Below are 12,523 nucleotides of genomic sequence, written 5' to 3'. Positions count from 1 at the left end.
AATACATGTGGAAACAAGAATATATTGGGGGAGGAGGCTGAAATGTGTGTGGTGGCTGTTTGGCTTGGTTTATTTTGCTAGCACAAATCACTTTGGTTGCTCCTAATGTGCTCTCACTAAATATCTAAGCATACAGTAGTGGTTTTTAGTTGTTGCAGTTAGCAATTACTATCTTTTTAAAACCCTGATTTGTTCCTTTGAAAATTCTTGCAACTCAAAATACACAACATAAAAATCTAAGAAAAAATAGTACAGACGAGCAAACTTGTGGCATTTATGAAATAAATAAAATGCGTATTCTTTTAAAATTTAGTTTTAAACTCCAGCTATTTTTTTATTCACAGAGCAAGATGCTGCACTTTGTCAAATCGTGGCTAGAAATTGCTTTCGAATGATCCACTCTTCAGATTTTGTTGAAGTGAAATCAGACAAAATTTACCAAAAATTATTGTCAAACCAAAACGATGATGAAGGAGCTAGTAGAAAGAATGAAGCCAATGCATTCAGTGGGAAGGTTCAGATCAAGCTAGGCAAATTGAGAAACCTTTAGCGGAGAAAAGGAATTGCTCCTATGAGTATCCACTTTAATTTCACCTGAGTTGGCCTCTACAAAAATCAATGGTTTGTCAGTAGAGCAGCCTACAGAAACAGAGATGTAATCTTCATTGGAGAATCAGTACAGAAACATACCTAACTTGGAAGACAATGTGAATGATAAAAACATATTTAAACTCCAAGAAAATAACTGCTGCACAATGTATGTATCAGAAAATGCAAATGATTTTGTATACTCAAACACTTTAGCTAGTGACGCTGCTGGAAAAGCAGCCAAATGCTACAGAAGACAAGTGTATTCCAAATCAACAAGTCTAATCAGTAATCATACAGACAACTGTTGCCTTGCTGCTGAAATCTTAGTTTCTAGTCAGACCACTGAAGATGCCCAGGCATCTGAACATAGTAGCCTCAATAAACTTCTGACTGAGAATACACTGTCCAATTACCAAGCAAATATTCACACAGGAAATCAGCTTAACTTGGTAGAGGATGCCTCTCAAATCTGTGACACTAACTTTGAACTTTATCCAAGTAAAACTCTAATCACAGCTGATGAGTTTTCTGATGATGATCTTGAGTATCTGGAATGTTCTGATGTGATGACAGATCTTGCAAATGAAATATGGGAAAAGAAATTAAAATTTTTATTAGAAAGTGATGAGGAGGAGGAGGATATAAAGCTGAGTAAGGATTGTGATGGGTGTGATTATTTCCTCAGTGGAATGTCTTGCCGGTTTCAAGTGTCAGATAACACTGTGCCTATGGATACCACCATTGGCTTCTGTGGTCATCACTCAAAATCCAAAGAAGTAGCTGTAAGGAGAGATCTCTCCACGTACAGTCAGTCAACCTTGCAAACAGGGATGACGCTTACTGTTGAGCACCACCAAGATAAAACTACCACAATGAAAGACAAGGAGAAGTACAAATTGCCCATCGCTTCTACGGCGATTGAAAATGATTATCCTAGAATTGAAGAAAACAATACAAATAACCACTCAGCGGAAGATTTCTCTATTGGCAAATCACAAAATATGGATGTCGTACTTGCAGAAGTGGAGTCCTCCTCTTGTGGCTTAGATAGTTCTCTGACAAATCAAGCCTCGGAGACAATGATAGCAAATAGTATGGACAGGGACCTGTCAAGTAAGAGTTCACAGCAATTAAACGGGATAAGGAGAAAACTGGCAGAAGAAAAATCTAAGGATGCTGTAGTCAATTTGACAGAGAGGCTGAGAAGAGACCTTTTAAATCTATTAGACCCCAAAGAACTTAGCAAACCATTAAGACACACAGGAGAATCTGTTCAAACTGGAACAAATGTTACGGATACTAGTGCACTGTTTCATAATCCAGGAGGTGCCCTTTCAAAACAAAAGCACCAGGTGACAGAAAGCTTTCTAATCCAGGCTGGCTTATGTCATAGACAAGAGACAGATAAAACCAGTCATTGGGGAAGGAAATGGACTAGTGGCCTGTCTGACAAAAATCAGCTGCCAAATGAAAGTGTCCCACCCAGGGTAAGTAAAGCATTTTATAATTTAACATAAAGAGCTTTTCTAGCAACTTGAATGTACTTTATTCCTATTTGTTGCAAAATAATGCAAAATGTAAATTACTTTAAAAGGTACCGTTCAAACCCTTGTGAATGACAGCTACTGCTGTGAAGGAAATCTGGTTTTGAAAAAAGCCCAGATAAACCAGAAGCTGTCCTAATTATAGAGAGAGACAGATAATAGTAAAAGGCATTAATGGACAGCTGGATAGGGAAATCTGATATTTAATCTATTGCATGTGTCTTATCCAGGCAATGTCTCTCTCTGCTTAGAAAGTTTCTCAACTGAGTGTTGCAAGCGGAGAATATACCTTAATATATGAGCATAATTTGAAAAGAAAGTGTCAAGTTCTCATCTCAGCTACACTGATGTAAATCTAAATTAGCTCCACAGAAGTCATTTGAGAGTTAATCTGTATTTACCCTGGTGTTACTAAGATGACAATTTGATCGAAAAGGTTTATGTTAGAAAGAGGGACAGTTTTGATTGTTTTCTTAATAAAAGAATGTAGGATTTAAATATTCTAGGGAAAAGTGGCTTATTTCTCTTTCTGAAAAGCATATAACACCAAGTGTTCTCCTAATGCTGCTCTATTAAATGGGCCAGATACTCAGTTGGTGTAAACCATTGATTTATATAGCGGTACACCAATTTTCACCAGCAGAGGATTTGGCCTGTACCTTTTATTTCATGTACTAAAGACCTAAGGAAAACATTAAAACATAACAGGTTGGGCAGATTTTGTTCCTTTATCATTTGCTTAGGGGAAAGGATTTTAAAATGGATGGCAAAATTCACAGGAAATCTTATTTATGAGAAATGTATATTTTTAATTGAAAACATACCTTACTTGTGGATACATAATTGTGCCTCCTATTGACTTCACTGTTTACCTCAAAATTTAATGCTCTGATAATAGGCTTTTGAAAATAAAAACAATATAAAGCAAGGAGTAATTTCTTGAAGTGATGCAACATTCTGCATCTCAAAGGTAGAAAAATGGAAAGCTCTTTAGGTGGATTATTCTTCACCCTGACCTTTTGGGTGAGATTGAGCATGAGGGGACAAGTAGTACTAGCCAAACATCATTCAAATGTGGGTAGCATTCAAGTGTCCCATTGTTCATATATTTGGACCTCAGAATACAACTCTTGACTGCCTAAACATCCGTACTTTCCCTCTCCTCCTCTCTCTCTTCTGCTCCCCTATAACTATTTGCTATAACTGCCATGAGACGTCTTCCCTTGCTTTCACCAGGCACAACCCTCTTGCATCTCACTCAGACGCTCCCATAGCATTTGATTTAAGTCTACTCATTTTCCATTATATTTGGCATGCATGCACTCCCCCAAAAACACACACTTATGCATGAAGCATTTTTTAGCGGAACATACTTTTCTTCTCCTACTTCTTTCTAGCAAAAAAAGGCCCCATTTCATAGTGATAGTTAACTTTGAGTTCAGTCATGGGATTTCTTAAACAATCAAAAATAGCCAAATTATTCCACTTGGAAAAGCAGCTATCGCGCCCACCTTGCCATCTGTATTCCTGGTTTTTCTTTGTTACACATTGTATATAAAAGGTGCAGTAACATTTTAACAATGAATCACCCTCTTGTGATGTAAAACACCCCCATTAAGTAAAAACCTACTAAAAATGTAATGGCATTAGGCACAGTCATGGTTGGCTGAGACATTAAACCCAAGCCCTGACCGTCTGTGGTCATTAATATCCCATGACACTTCTCTCCAAAGCAGGTTGTTAATCCAAATGGCATGGCCAGATTCCAAATTGGCTAGTTATATTCTGGCTACCTGCACTTCTGTGGTGGGTGGGCTTTATTGCATTTCATACCACATAAATAAAGAAAAAATTAAACAAAAACATACAGACAAATATTAGAAATGAGGATTAACCAAAGCCCTGTATTCAAACACCCTCCAACTGGGGTAAAGGTTGGATTCAGATACAAAATTACAGCAGACTGCCATTTTAGTAATGGGCCAAATCAAAGCCTCAGACCTGAAGACTACCAACTGCAACTTCAGAGAAGTTTGGATTGGAGCTTTGCCCTGGGACCCATCTCTACAAAGTACATAATGAGCCATAAACCTTCCCATAGTCTCTCAATGTAACATAAGAAAGGAGAGTAAGAATCAGCTTTGTACCCTATACCCACAGGGCCGGCCTTAGGGAAAATGGCACCCTGGGCGAACTTTCTTTGGTGCCCTTTAAGTACTGGTCCCCAAGCATCGGGTAGCCGCTCAGCAGGAAGAGCAGCAGCAGCACTGCAAGTGTCATGCAGCCAGGAAGATGGAGCGTATAAGCGCCTGGCTCCTGCCCCCAGCCCCCTTTATCCCCTCCCCCTCACTTAATCCCTTCCCCCTGCCTCCTGGGTAGGCACAGCCCTTGTGCAGCCTTTTGACCATGGCACCTCCCCTGACCACAGTGCCCTTGGTGGTCACCCATGTTGCCACCCACAAGGCTGGCCCTATATAGACAGCCTAGCCTACTTAGGGCTACATTGTGGTATTAACCACAGTTCTGCATTTAGAGCAGAGAAAAACTGGGCACAGAAGGAGCACCAGGAGTCACTTCCCGGTTCAGCTGGTGAGAAAGCAATTTGCTATCCCCTTCCAAAGGGTGCAGTGTATTCCCCACTGTGCAGTGTAGGTCAGCTCTGCTGGCAGGATCATAGTGGCAGAATAACCATGGCTCCACCTATCCTCTGTCTCTTCCAGTCCTCTTCGTGGAGTACCTCAGTAGCAGCTTCCGTGCAGGCACTGGTATTCTGCATGGACCTTGCTTTCATGAGCTATGCCAGGAGAGAGGCTCCTTATTCCCTCCCACAAAGCCTCATGGCCTCACAACCTCGCCCTACATGAAATGTATTTATTTAATGCACATTGATTAATAACAGATAAACAAAATCAGCTAGGCCAGTGGCATGACATTGCATATAGAACTGAAAACTGGAGCGCTTCAACTTCACAATATACTTGCATTCAAGAGGAAGCAGCTGTTGTGTGCCCAGTCAACATCATCAGTCGGAGTAACATTGGCATCAGCCCTAAATTACAGCACCTGTCTCTGGAGCCTGCCAAATATCAGCAGAGTCAGTGAAGTGCTGTTGCAATTGGCAAGTTCACAAGGTTTGGGGGGCATAAACACTACAACATTTACCTTTTCATAGTTCCACAGGGGTTAAGGACAGAAGGGACTGTTAGATCATCTAGTCTGATCTCTTGTATATCACAGGTCATGAATTTTCACCCAGATACTCCTATATCAAGCCCAAAGACTTTAGTTAGACTAATGCATTTTAGTCCTCAGGAAATTAAACTGTGTGCCACAGTGAAAGAACAGGAGAGACCAAAGTTCAGAGGAGATGTATGGGGGAGCACACAGGGTCATGTGACCCCCCAGATTTCTTCTAGGGTTCAAACTAGAGCCTTTAAATTGTGCCCTCCTCACATCAACAGTATGTGTCACCTCTACCTGGCAGAAATTTGGGTGCAGCGTGGATGGTCTCCGAGGCTGGTTCACAGGGCATGTCTCCCTAGAGAAGCAATCAGCTTGCTCTGCTCCAGCAGCATCTCTTCTAGGGTCTCAAAATGCTTTACAAGCCGCAGTGCACCGCTGGGAATGAGGTGGGATTTTCCAATTATAGAGGGGGGAAGGCCTTGCATTTAACCTCATGCAGCTGTGTGACCATGTGTGTGCTCAGGGGCTGCACCTGCATCCCTGAGAACTGGGCCCAACTGCTTTCTCCAGCTTACAGAGTCCATCACAGAGCCAGGAGTAGAGCCTTGCGGGGGCGGGGGCTGGGATCCTGCAGCCAGGCCGGCCCCACCACTTCCTACCCCCCCCCCCGCGGGCCCCCCCGGGCCGGGCCCCCAGTACCCCCAGTTCTCTCTCTCTGAGGTCTTTTTTTTTTTTTCTCTTTACTCACCTGGTGGCTCAGCAGCATTCAGTGGTGGCGGGTCCTTCGTCCTTCAGTGCCACAAGACCCTGGAGGACAAGGAAGGACGAAGTGCCGCCGAAGACTCAGAGCACCCGCCCGGAGTACAAGCCCCATGTGGTGGTTTTACATGTGTGTTTTTTTGTTTTTTAAAAAGTCAAAACTGCCCGGCCCCCATCAACTGTTCTTGTGGGCCCCCCGCGCTTCCTAAAGCCGGCCCTGCCTGCAGCCAAAGGCTGGACGGGACCAGGAGCCTGTGGCCAAAGGTGGGGCTGGCTGGGAGGCCAGGAGCTGGCTCTGACCTGGGAGGTGCTAGGATGCTGCTCTGCATTGCACTGAAGAAGGCGCAGTGAGTGACTGTGAGGCCTTGCAGGCCACGAGGCCGTGTGGCATGCTCCCCCATGCTTTGCCTCAGCTGCCAGGGCTCACACCAGAAATTTTAAATTGTGCCACCTCCCACTAGCAACAGTTATGCGCCTGTCAAGATGCCACCAATGCACAATGTGGAAACTAGGTCAAATTACAAAGGTTGAATATAAACAAACAAACACAAGCACATAGGTATAAAATTAGAAAGGCCAAGTCACAAAAGGAGATTAAACTTGCTAGAGACAAAGGGTAACAAGACAACATTCTATAAATACATTAGAAGCAAGAAAAGACCAAGGACAGGGTAGGCCTGTTACTCAATGAGGGAGGAAAACAATAACAGAAAATGTGGAACGTTAGTAGTGATTGGACATCTAACATAGTGAACACCAGTGAAAATAAGTTAGGATCGGAGGCTACAATAGGGAAAGAACAAGTTAAAAATTGCTTAGACAAGTTAGATGTCTTCAGGTTACCAGGGCCTGATGAAATACATCCGAGAATACTCAAGGAGCTGACTGAGGAGATATCTGAGTCATTAGCGATTATCTTCTAAAAGTAATGGAAGATGGGAGAGATTCCAGAGGACTGGAAAAGGGCAAGTATAGTGCCAATCTATAAAAAGGAGACTAAGTACAAGCCGGGGAATTAAAGACTAGTCATCTTAACTTCAGTACCCAGAAAGATAATGGAGCAAATAATCGAGCAATCAATTTGCAAACACCTAGAAGAAAATAAGGTGATAAGGAACAGTCAGCATGGATTTGTCAAGAATAACCTGTATCAAACCAACCTGATAGGGAAACAAGCCTTGTGGATACAGGGGAAGCGGTAGATGTGATATACCTTGACTTTAGTAAAACCTTTGATACTGTCTCGCATGACCTTCTCAGAAACAAATTAGGAAAATACAACCTAGATGGAGCTACTATAAGGTGGGTACATAATGGGTTGGAAACCGTTCCCAGAGAGTAGTTATCACCTGGAAGGGCATATCGAGTGGGGTCCTGCAGGAATCAGTTCTCGATCCAGTTCTGTTCAATATCTTTGTCAATTATTTAGCTAATGGCATAGAGAGTACACTTATAAAATTTGCAGCTGATACTTAGCTGGGAGGGGTTGCAAGTGCTTTGGAGGATAAGATAAAAATTCAAAATGATCTGGACAAACTGGAGGAATGGTCTGAAGTAAATAGGATGAAATTCAATAAGGACAAATGCAATTACTCCACTTAGGAAGGACTAATCAATTGCACACATACAAAATGGGAAAAGACTGCCTAGGAAGGAGTACTGCGGAAAGGGATCTGGAGGTCATAATGGATCACGAGCTAAATATGAATAAACAGTGTAACACTGCTTCAAAAAAAGCAAACATCATTCTTGGATTTATTAGCAGGACTGTTGTAAGCAAGACATGAGAAGTAATTCTTCCACTCTACTCTGTGCTAATATGGCCTCAGCTGGAGTATTGTGTCCTGTTCTGGGGGCCCCATTTCAGGAAAGATGTGAACAAATTGAAGAATGTCCAGAGAAGAGCAACACAAATAATTAAAGGTCTAGATAACATGACCTCTGAGGAAAGATTAAAAATTTGTTTTTAGTCTACAGAAGAGAAGATTAAGGGGAAACATAACAGTTTTAAAGTACATAAAATGTTGTTACAAGGAGGAGGGAGAAAAATTATTCTCATTAACCTCTGAAGATAGGACAAGAAACAATTACAATTACAGCATGGGAGATTTAGGTTGGATATTAGGAAAAACTTCCTAACTGTCAGGGTGGTTAAGCACTGGAATAAATTGCCTAGAAAGGAATCTCCGTCATTGGCGTTTTTTAAGAGCGGGTTAGATAATCACCTGTCAAGGATGGTCTAGATAATATTTAGTCCTGCCTTGCGTGCATGGGACTGGACTAGATGACCTCTCGAGGTCCCTTCTGGTCCTACACTTCTATGATTCTATGCCTGTGCAATGGCCAGGAATTAAGTGTGATATGCCCAGATGATCCCAGCAGGCTGCAGAGAAAGGTGAAAAATCCCCAACATCCCAGCCAATCTGACCTGGGGAAGGTTCCTTCCCAATCCCAAATCTGACGATCAATATAACCCTCAGCACGTGAACAAGACTCACCAACCAGACATCTAGAAAAAGGATTCTGTGTACCACCTTACAGCACAAGTCCACAGATGTCCTATCTCCTGCTGTGGCCAATCTCTGACACTTCAGAGTGAGGTGTGGAGGGAAAAATACACATCTGGCCAATTGTGCACCTCCAGCGATACTTGCATTGACCTCCTTCACTTGGATGTACACCATTTCTACTTGTCACAACAAAATGAAACTTGGGACGGAAACAAATAAAATAATTGGGATAGCTGATTGAAAAAAAGTTATTTTGAGTAGCACCTCTCTAACCCCTGCCTCTCAGCCACCAAGGTTTTGCAGGGTAGCCTGTATGTGACTGCAGCCTAGATTCCCACGGTGCTGCCACATTGTCAGAGTTGCTCTGCATCTTCGGATCAGTGATCTACACCATGCTCTGTGGCAAATACAGAAGTGTATTGATCAAAGGCAGTAGAATGGACTCAGCACTAGAGCTGGCTGAAGCTCAGGATTTCCAATTTATGGAAAATGTTGGTATTTTTAAATTTAGTTTTGTTCCAAATTGCAATGAAACCAAGTATTTCAAAATTTCTTGCAAACCAAAAATTTAAAAAATAAAATAAAATTCAGAAACACCAAACTGAGATTTGCTCTCTGGGACAGACAGCTGCTAAGTGAAATTGACAAGCTCTATGATTTGGGGAAAGTTTGTCAAACCTGACTCGCTTTCACAAGGAATTTCAGTTTTGACAAACCAGCATTTTTTGATGAAACGGTGTTTAATCTAACCAACTCTATGCAGCATATCACAATCAGTGCTCTAACATCGGGCAAAGAAACGCAGAAAAAGTGTGAAGGGGAGAAAGTGGCAGAAGAAAGGTGTGGGAAAGGGTGGAGGAAGAAGAGGTTGAGTGATACAGGAAAGGAGAGTAAGAGAGACCATTTAATGCCAGTCAAGATGGGACACCTGTCCATTCCCAATAAGATCAAGAACAGCAGATGATTTCGCATAGGCCAACAAACAGCTGTCAGATGGAAACAAGTTTAATTACTGTTTTTGAAGATAAAATGAGTGAAGTTCAAAAACAGTAATGAGGGAGAATTACTATGCCTAGCCAATATGCCATTTTCAGTCACTTTATAATTATTTTATTTTTGATTCAAATTTTCTTAAAACACGTCTATGCCTTTTATCTTCACCCGATCAAATAGTCATTGGTGGGTGTGAAGTTTTTGAGTTATTCAAGCACAAGAACACCTTCCTGTTATTTTTTTAAATGGGGCATGTATTTCCCACTCCCTCCCCCCTCAACTTGTTTCACTCAAAATTGGCTCTTTGGATGAATCTTTCTTAAAAAAAAAAAAAATTCAGAGACAAAGCCTCAGAAATATCAGCACAAAGTGGAAATTGAGATGATGTTCTGAGTGAGATAAAATAAGGGATTAGAATTGATATTCTCTTTTATCTAGAGTTGTGCACACTCAGGAGGTCTGAGGTAATCGGGCTCGTGTAACTATTTTCTTTGGTTTCAAACCATGGAGATTGTTATCACCTCTTTTCCCACCCAGAACTTTCACTTTGAGATTAGAACTTCAAACAATTCAAAGTGAAACTCAGTTTAAAACGCTGAATGTCACTTTGAAACCAGATGAAACTGCAAATCTCATCTAGTTTCAGTAGAAAACTATGGGCCTGATCTCCAGCTGGTATGAATTAGTTCAGTTATTTGTCTCTTGAAGAACTCAAGATGGAGGGCCTGGGGGCCAAAACTGACGGGCAGTGTAGCAAGTAGCAGTGCTCCTCCTTGCTGCTGATATGGGGCCAGTTCCTCCACCAGGGCTCTTGCCTAGGGACCAGCTTGGCCTAGTACCACTTCCAGCAACCCATGTCCTCTCTCAGGGATGAGGAATGACTCTGTACCTAGGCAGGCCGGACTGGAAAGTGGGGGCTGAGCATAGCATGGACTCAGCAGGCAAGACGCTGGAGGCAGCAGCAGAGATGGCTCCTTAGTGACTGACAGTGTGTCAGAAATTTTTGGGGGTGCTGCTGGGTGACACTGAACAAAGTTGGGAGGGAGGAAGGGTCACCAAACTCTGGCAATGAATATTTTCTCTTTATGCAGAATCTCTGTTGCTAGAGAAAGGCATAGACCAAAACTCAAGTCCAAGCACCCCTAAGCTTTGAGGAGGGTCTGATCCAAATGCAGATCTAAGTGTTATTGTATTTATTATTTGCATTCTGCTAACAGCCACAATGTGCTAGGCTCTGTCCACACAAACAGGATGATACAGTCTGTGTCCTAAAGAGCTAATAATCTGAGTCTTTATTGAGACTAATAGAGAAGTTACATTGATTGTTCCCTGTGCAATCCATTGAACAGTACTTTGTATTTACACACAAAAGTGGTTCAGTCAGTTTTGGGGGAGGCAGCCATCAGTGTAACTTAACCCAGAATTTTATATGGATAAGAACCTGCATTGCCTTTACTAGAGAATGCTCAAGCCGTGGTGTGCCTGAGTGGATGCAAGATGCTGGTACAATCAATGGACTGTCAACTCTGACAGCTGCCAACCTTGACAGCAGTTGAAGCTAACAGTTCCTCCAGCTAATGAATGCCCTTAGTTCACTGCTGAGACTCCCCTCTCTGCTTTCATCCTTCCATTTCTCCCTCCCCAGAAAGGTTCCCCTAGCCACTGTACTCCCCCCCATGCCCAATCCCCCAGCCAGCTTCTGCTCCATGGCTCCTCAGCCAGGAGATACTCAGTCAATTGCAATTGGTATGTCTGCCTCCCATCCCACTGGCTATTTCCCGCTCATCCCTGTAGGAATGCCCTTGCTCTGAGAGCTGCACTCGTCCTCCTCAGAGAAAGCCCAGCACGTGAACAAGTAAGTAAGTGGAAGTAAGAAACTCATCTGAGCAACATCTTTGTCCCATCCATGAAAACCCTCAGAAGCTCTTCCACTGGAGCAAAATGGGGGCTGGATCCATGGGGTTTTGTGGGAGGGAGCAGGGGGCAGGAGTGGGCACGAGCTGTTCTCTTCAGTATCATCCTCTGCTAATCACATGGATTTCCATGTGGAAATCTCATAAGGAGTTAGTTCTGCTTGCTGCTTCCCTGTTGGCCAATTTTCCTTCTTCAACCCAACTCACGACTTACCAGACTGTAACATACACCATTATTTACATCACTCCCTGAATTTGGGCCATAGTGTAGTATGATAGTTTATATTTGGATATTACATGTAATGTTTTAAGATACTGTCAGAAAATAGTGCAGTGACTGACGCGCTGGGAATTCAGGTAGCAGTGAACACGTGTACCAGGTGACTCATGGGCACTGCAAGCTGTTTGCAACACATGCCACTAAACTTTCCACTTGCAAACACCTGATATAAAATGTGTTTTCACCCAGCAGCTATGGCAGCTTTGGGCAAACACCACAAAGATAGCTAAGGGAATCATAGTTTTGGGGGGTGGGGGGAAGGATGCATTTTTTCTCCTTCATTTGTTTGAAAGCACCAAACTAGGCAGCACCACTCATGATACAGAGGTGAAATAGGAATACCTTTGTGATAGAATGTTCCAATTTGATACTTTACATTAATACAGCACATTTCATCTGAGAGCGTCAGAGCATTTTGCCAACAGTAATTAGTCCTTCCAATACTCCTATGAAGTAGATAAGTAAGTACTATTACACCCATTTTACGGAGAGAGAAAATGAGGCATGGAAAGGTTAAGTTACTTGCTCAAATTCACATTGTAAGTGAATGGTAGAGTAGCCATTGGAAACCATGAGTCCTGGCTCCAAGTCATCGACACCAACCACTGGACCACTCACACAAGCCCAGAAAATTGCAAATGCCTTTTATAATGTATTAGACTATATAAAGCCATGTGTGAATACATGCAATCTGTAGGATAAACCTTCCATGGATGACTGACATAGCTACATATTCTTTGAAGCAGCTCT

At 42.5% G+C, this 12,523-nt stretch overlaps 1 protein-coding gene across 1 annotated transcript in view; it reads left to right on the top strand.

Annotated features, from left to right (window-relative positions):
- Window positions 1-391: 391 nt before the first annotated feature.
- ALPK2 (alpha kinase 2) overlaps window positions 392-12,523 on the top strand; it is a 63,134-nt gene continuing 51,002 nt past the window's right edge. The window contains exons 1-2 of the mRNA XM_039544420.1: window positions 392-514; window positions 672-2,078. Of these exons, the coding sequence (XP_039400354.1) occupies window positions 392-514; window positions 672-2,078 (1,530 nt within the window). The remainder of the gene's footprint in view (window positions 515-671; window positions 2,079-12,523) is intronic.

The sequence above is a fragment of the Mauremys reevesii genome, linkage group 6, assembly GCF_016161935.1.
Source record: "Mauremys reevesii isolate NIE-2019 linkage group 6, ASM1616193v1, whole genome shotgun sequence".
In the NCBI taxonomy this organism is placed as follows: domain Eukaryota; kingdom Metazoa; phylum Chordata; order Testudines; family Geoemydidae; genus Mauremys; species Mauremys reevesii.
This window is presented reverse-complemented; position numbering and strand designations above follow the sequence as displayed.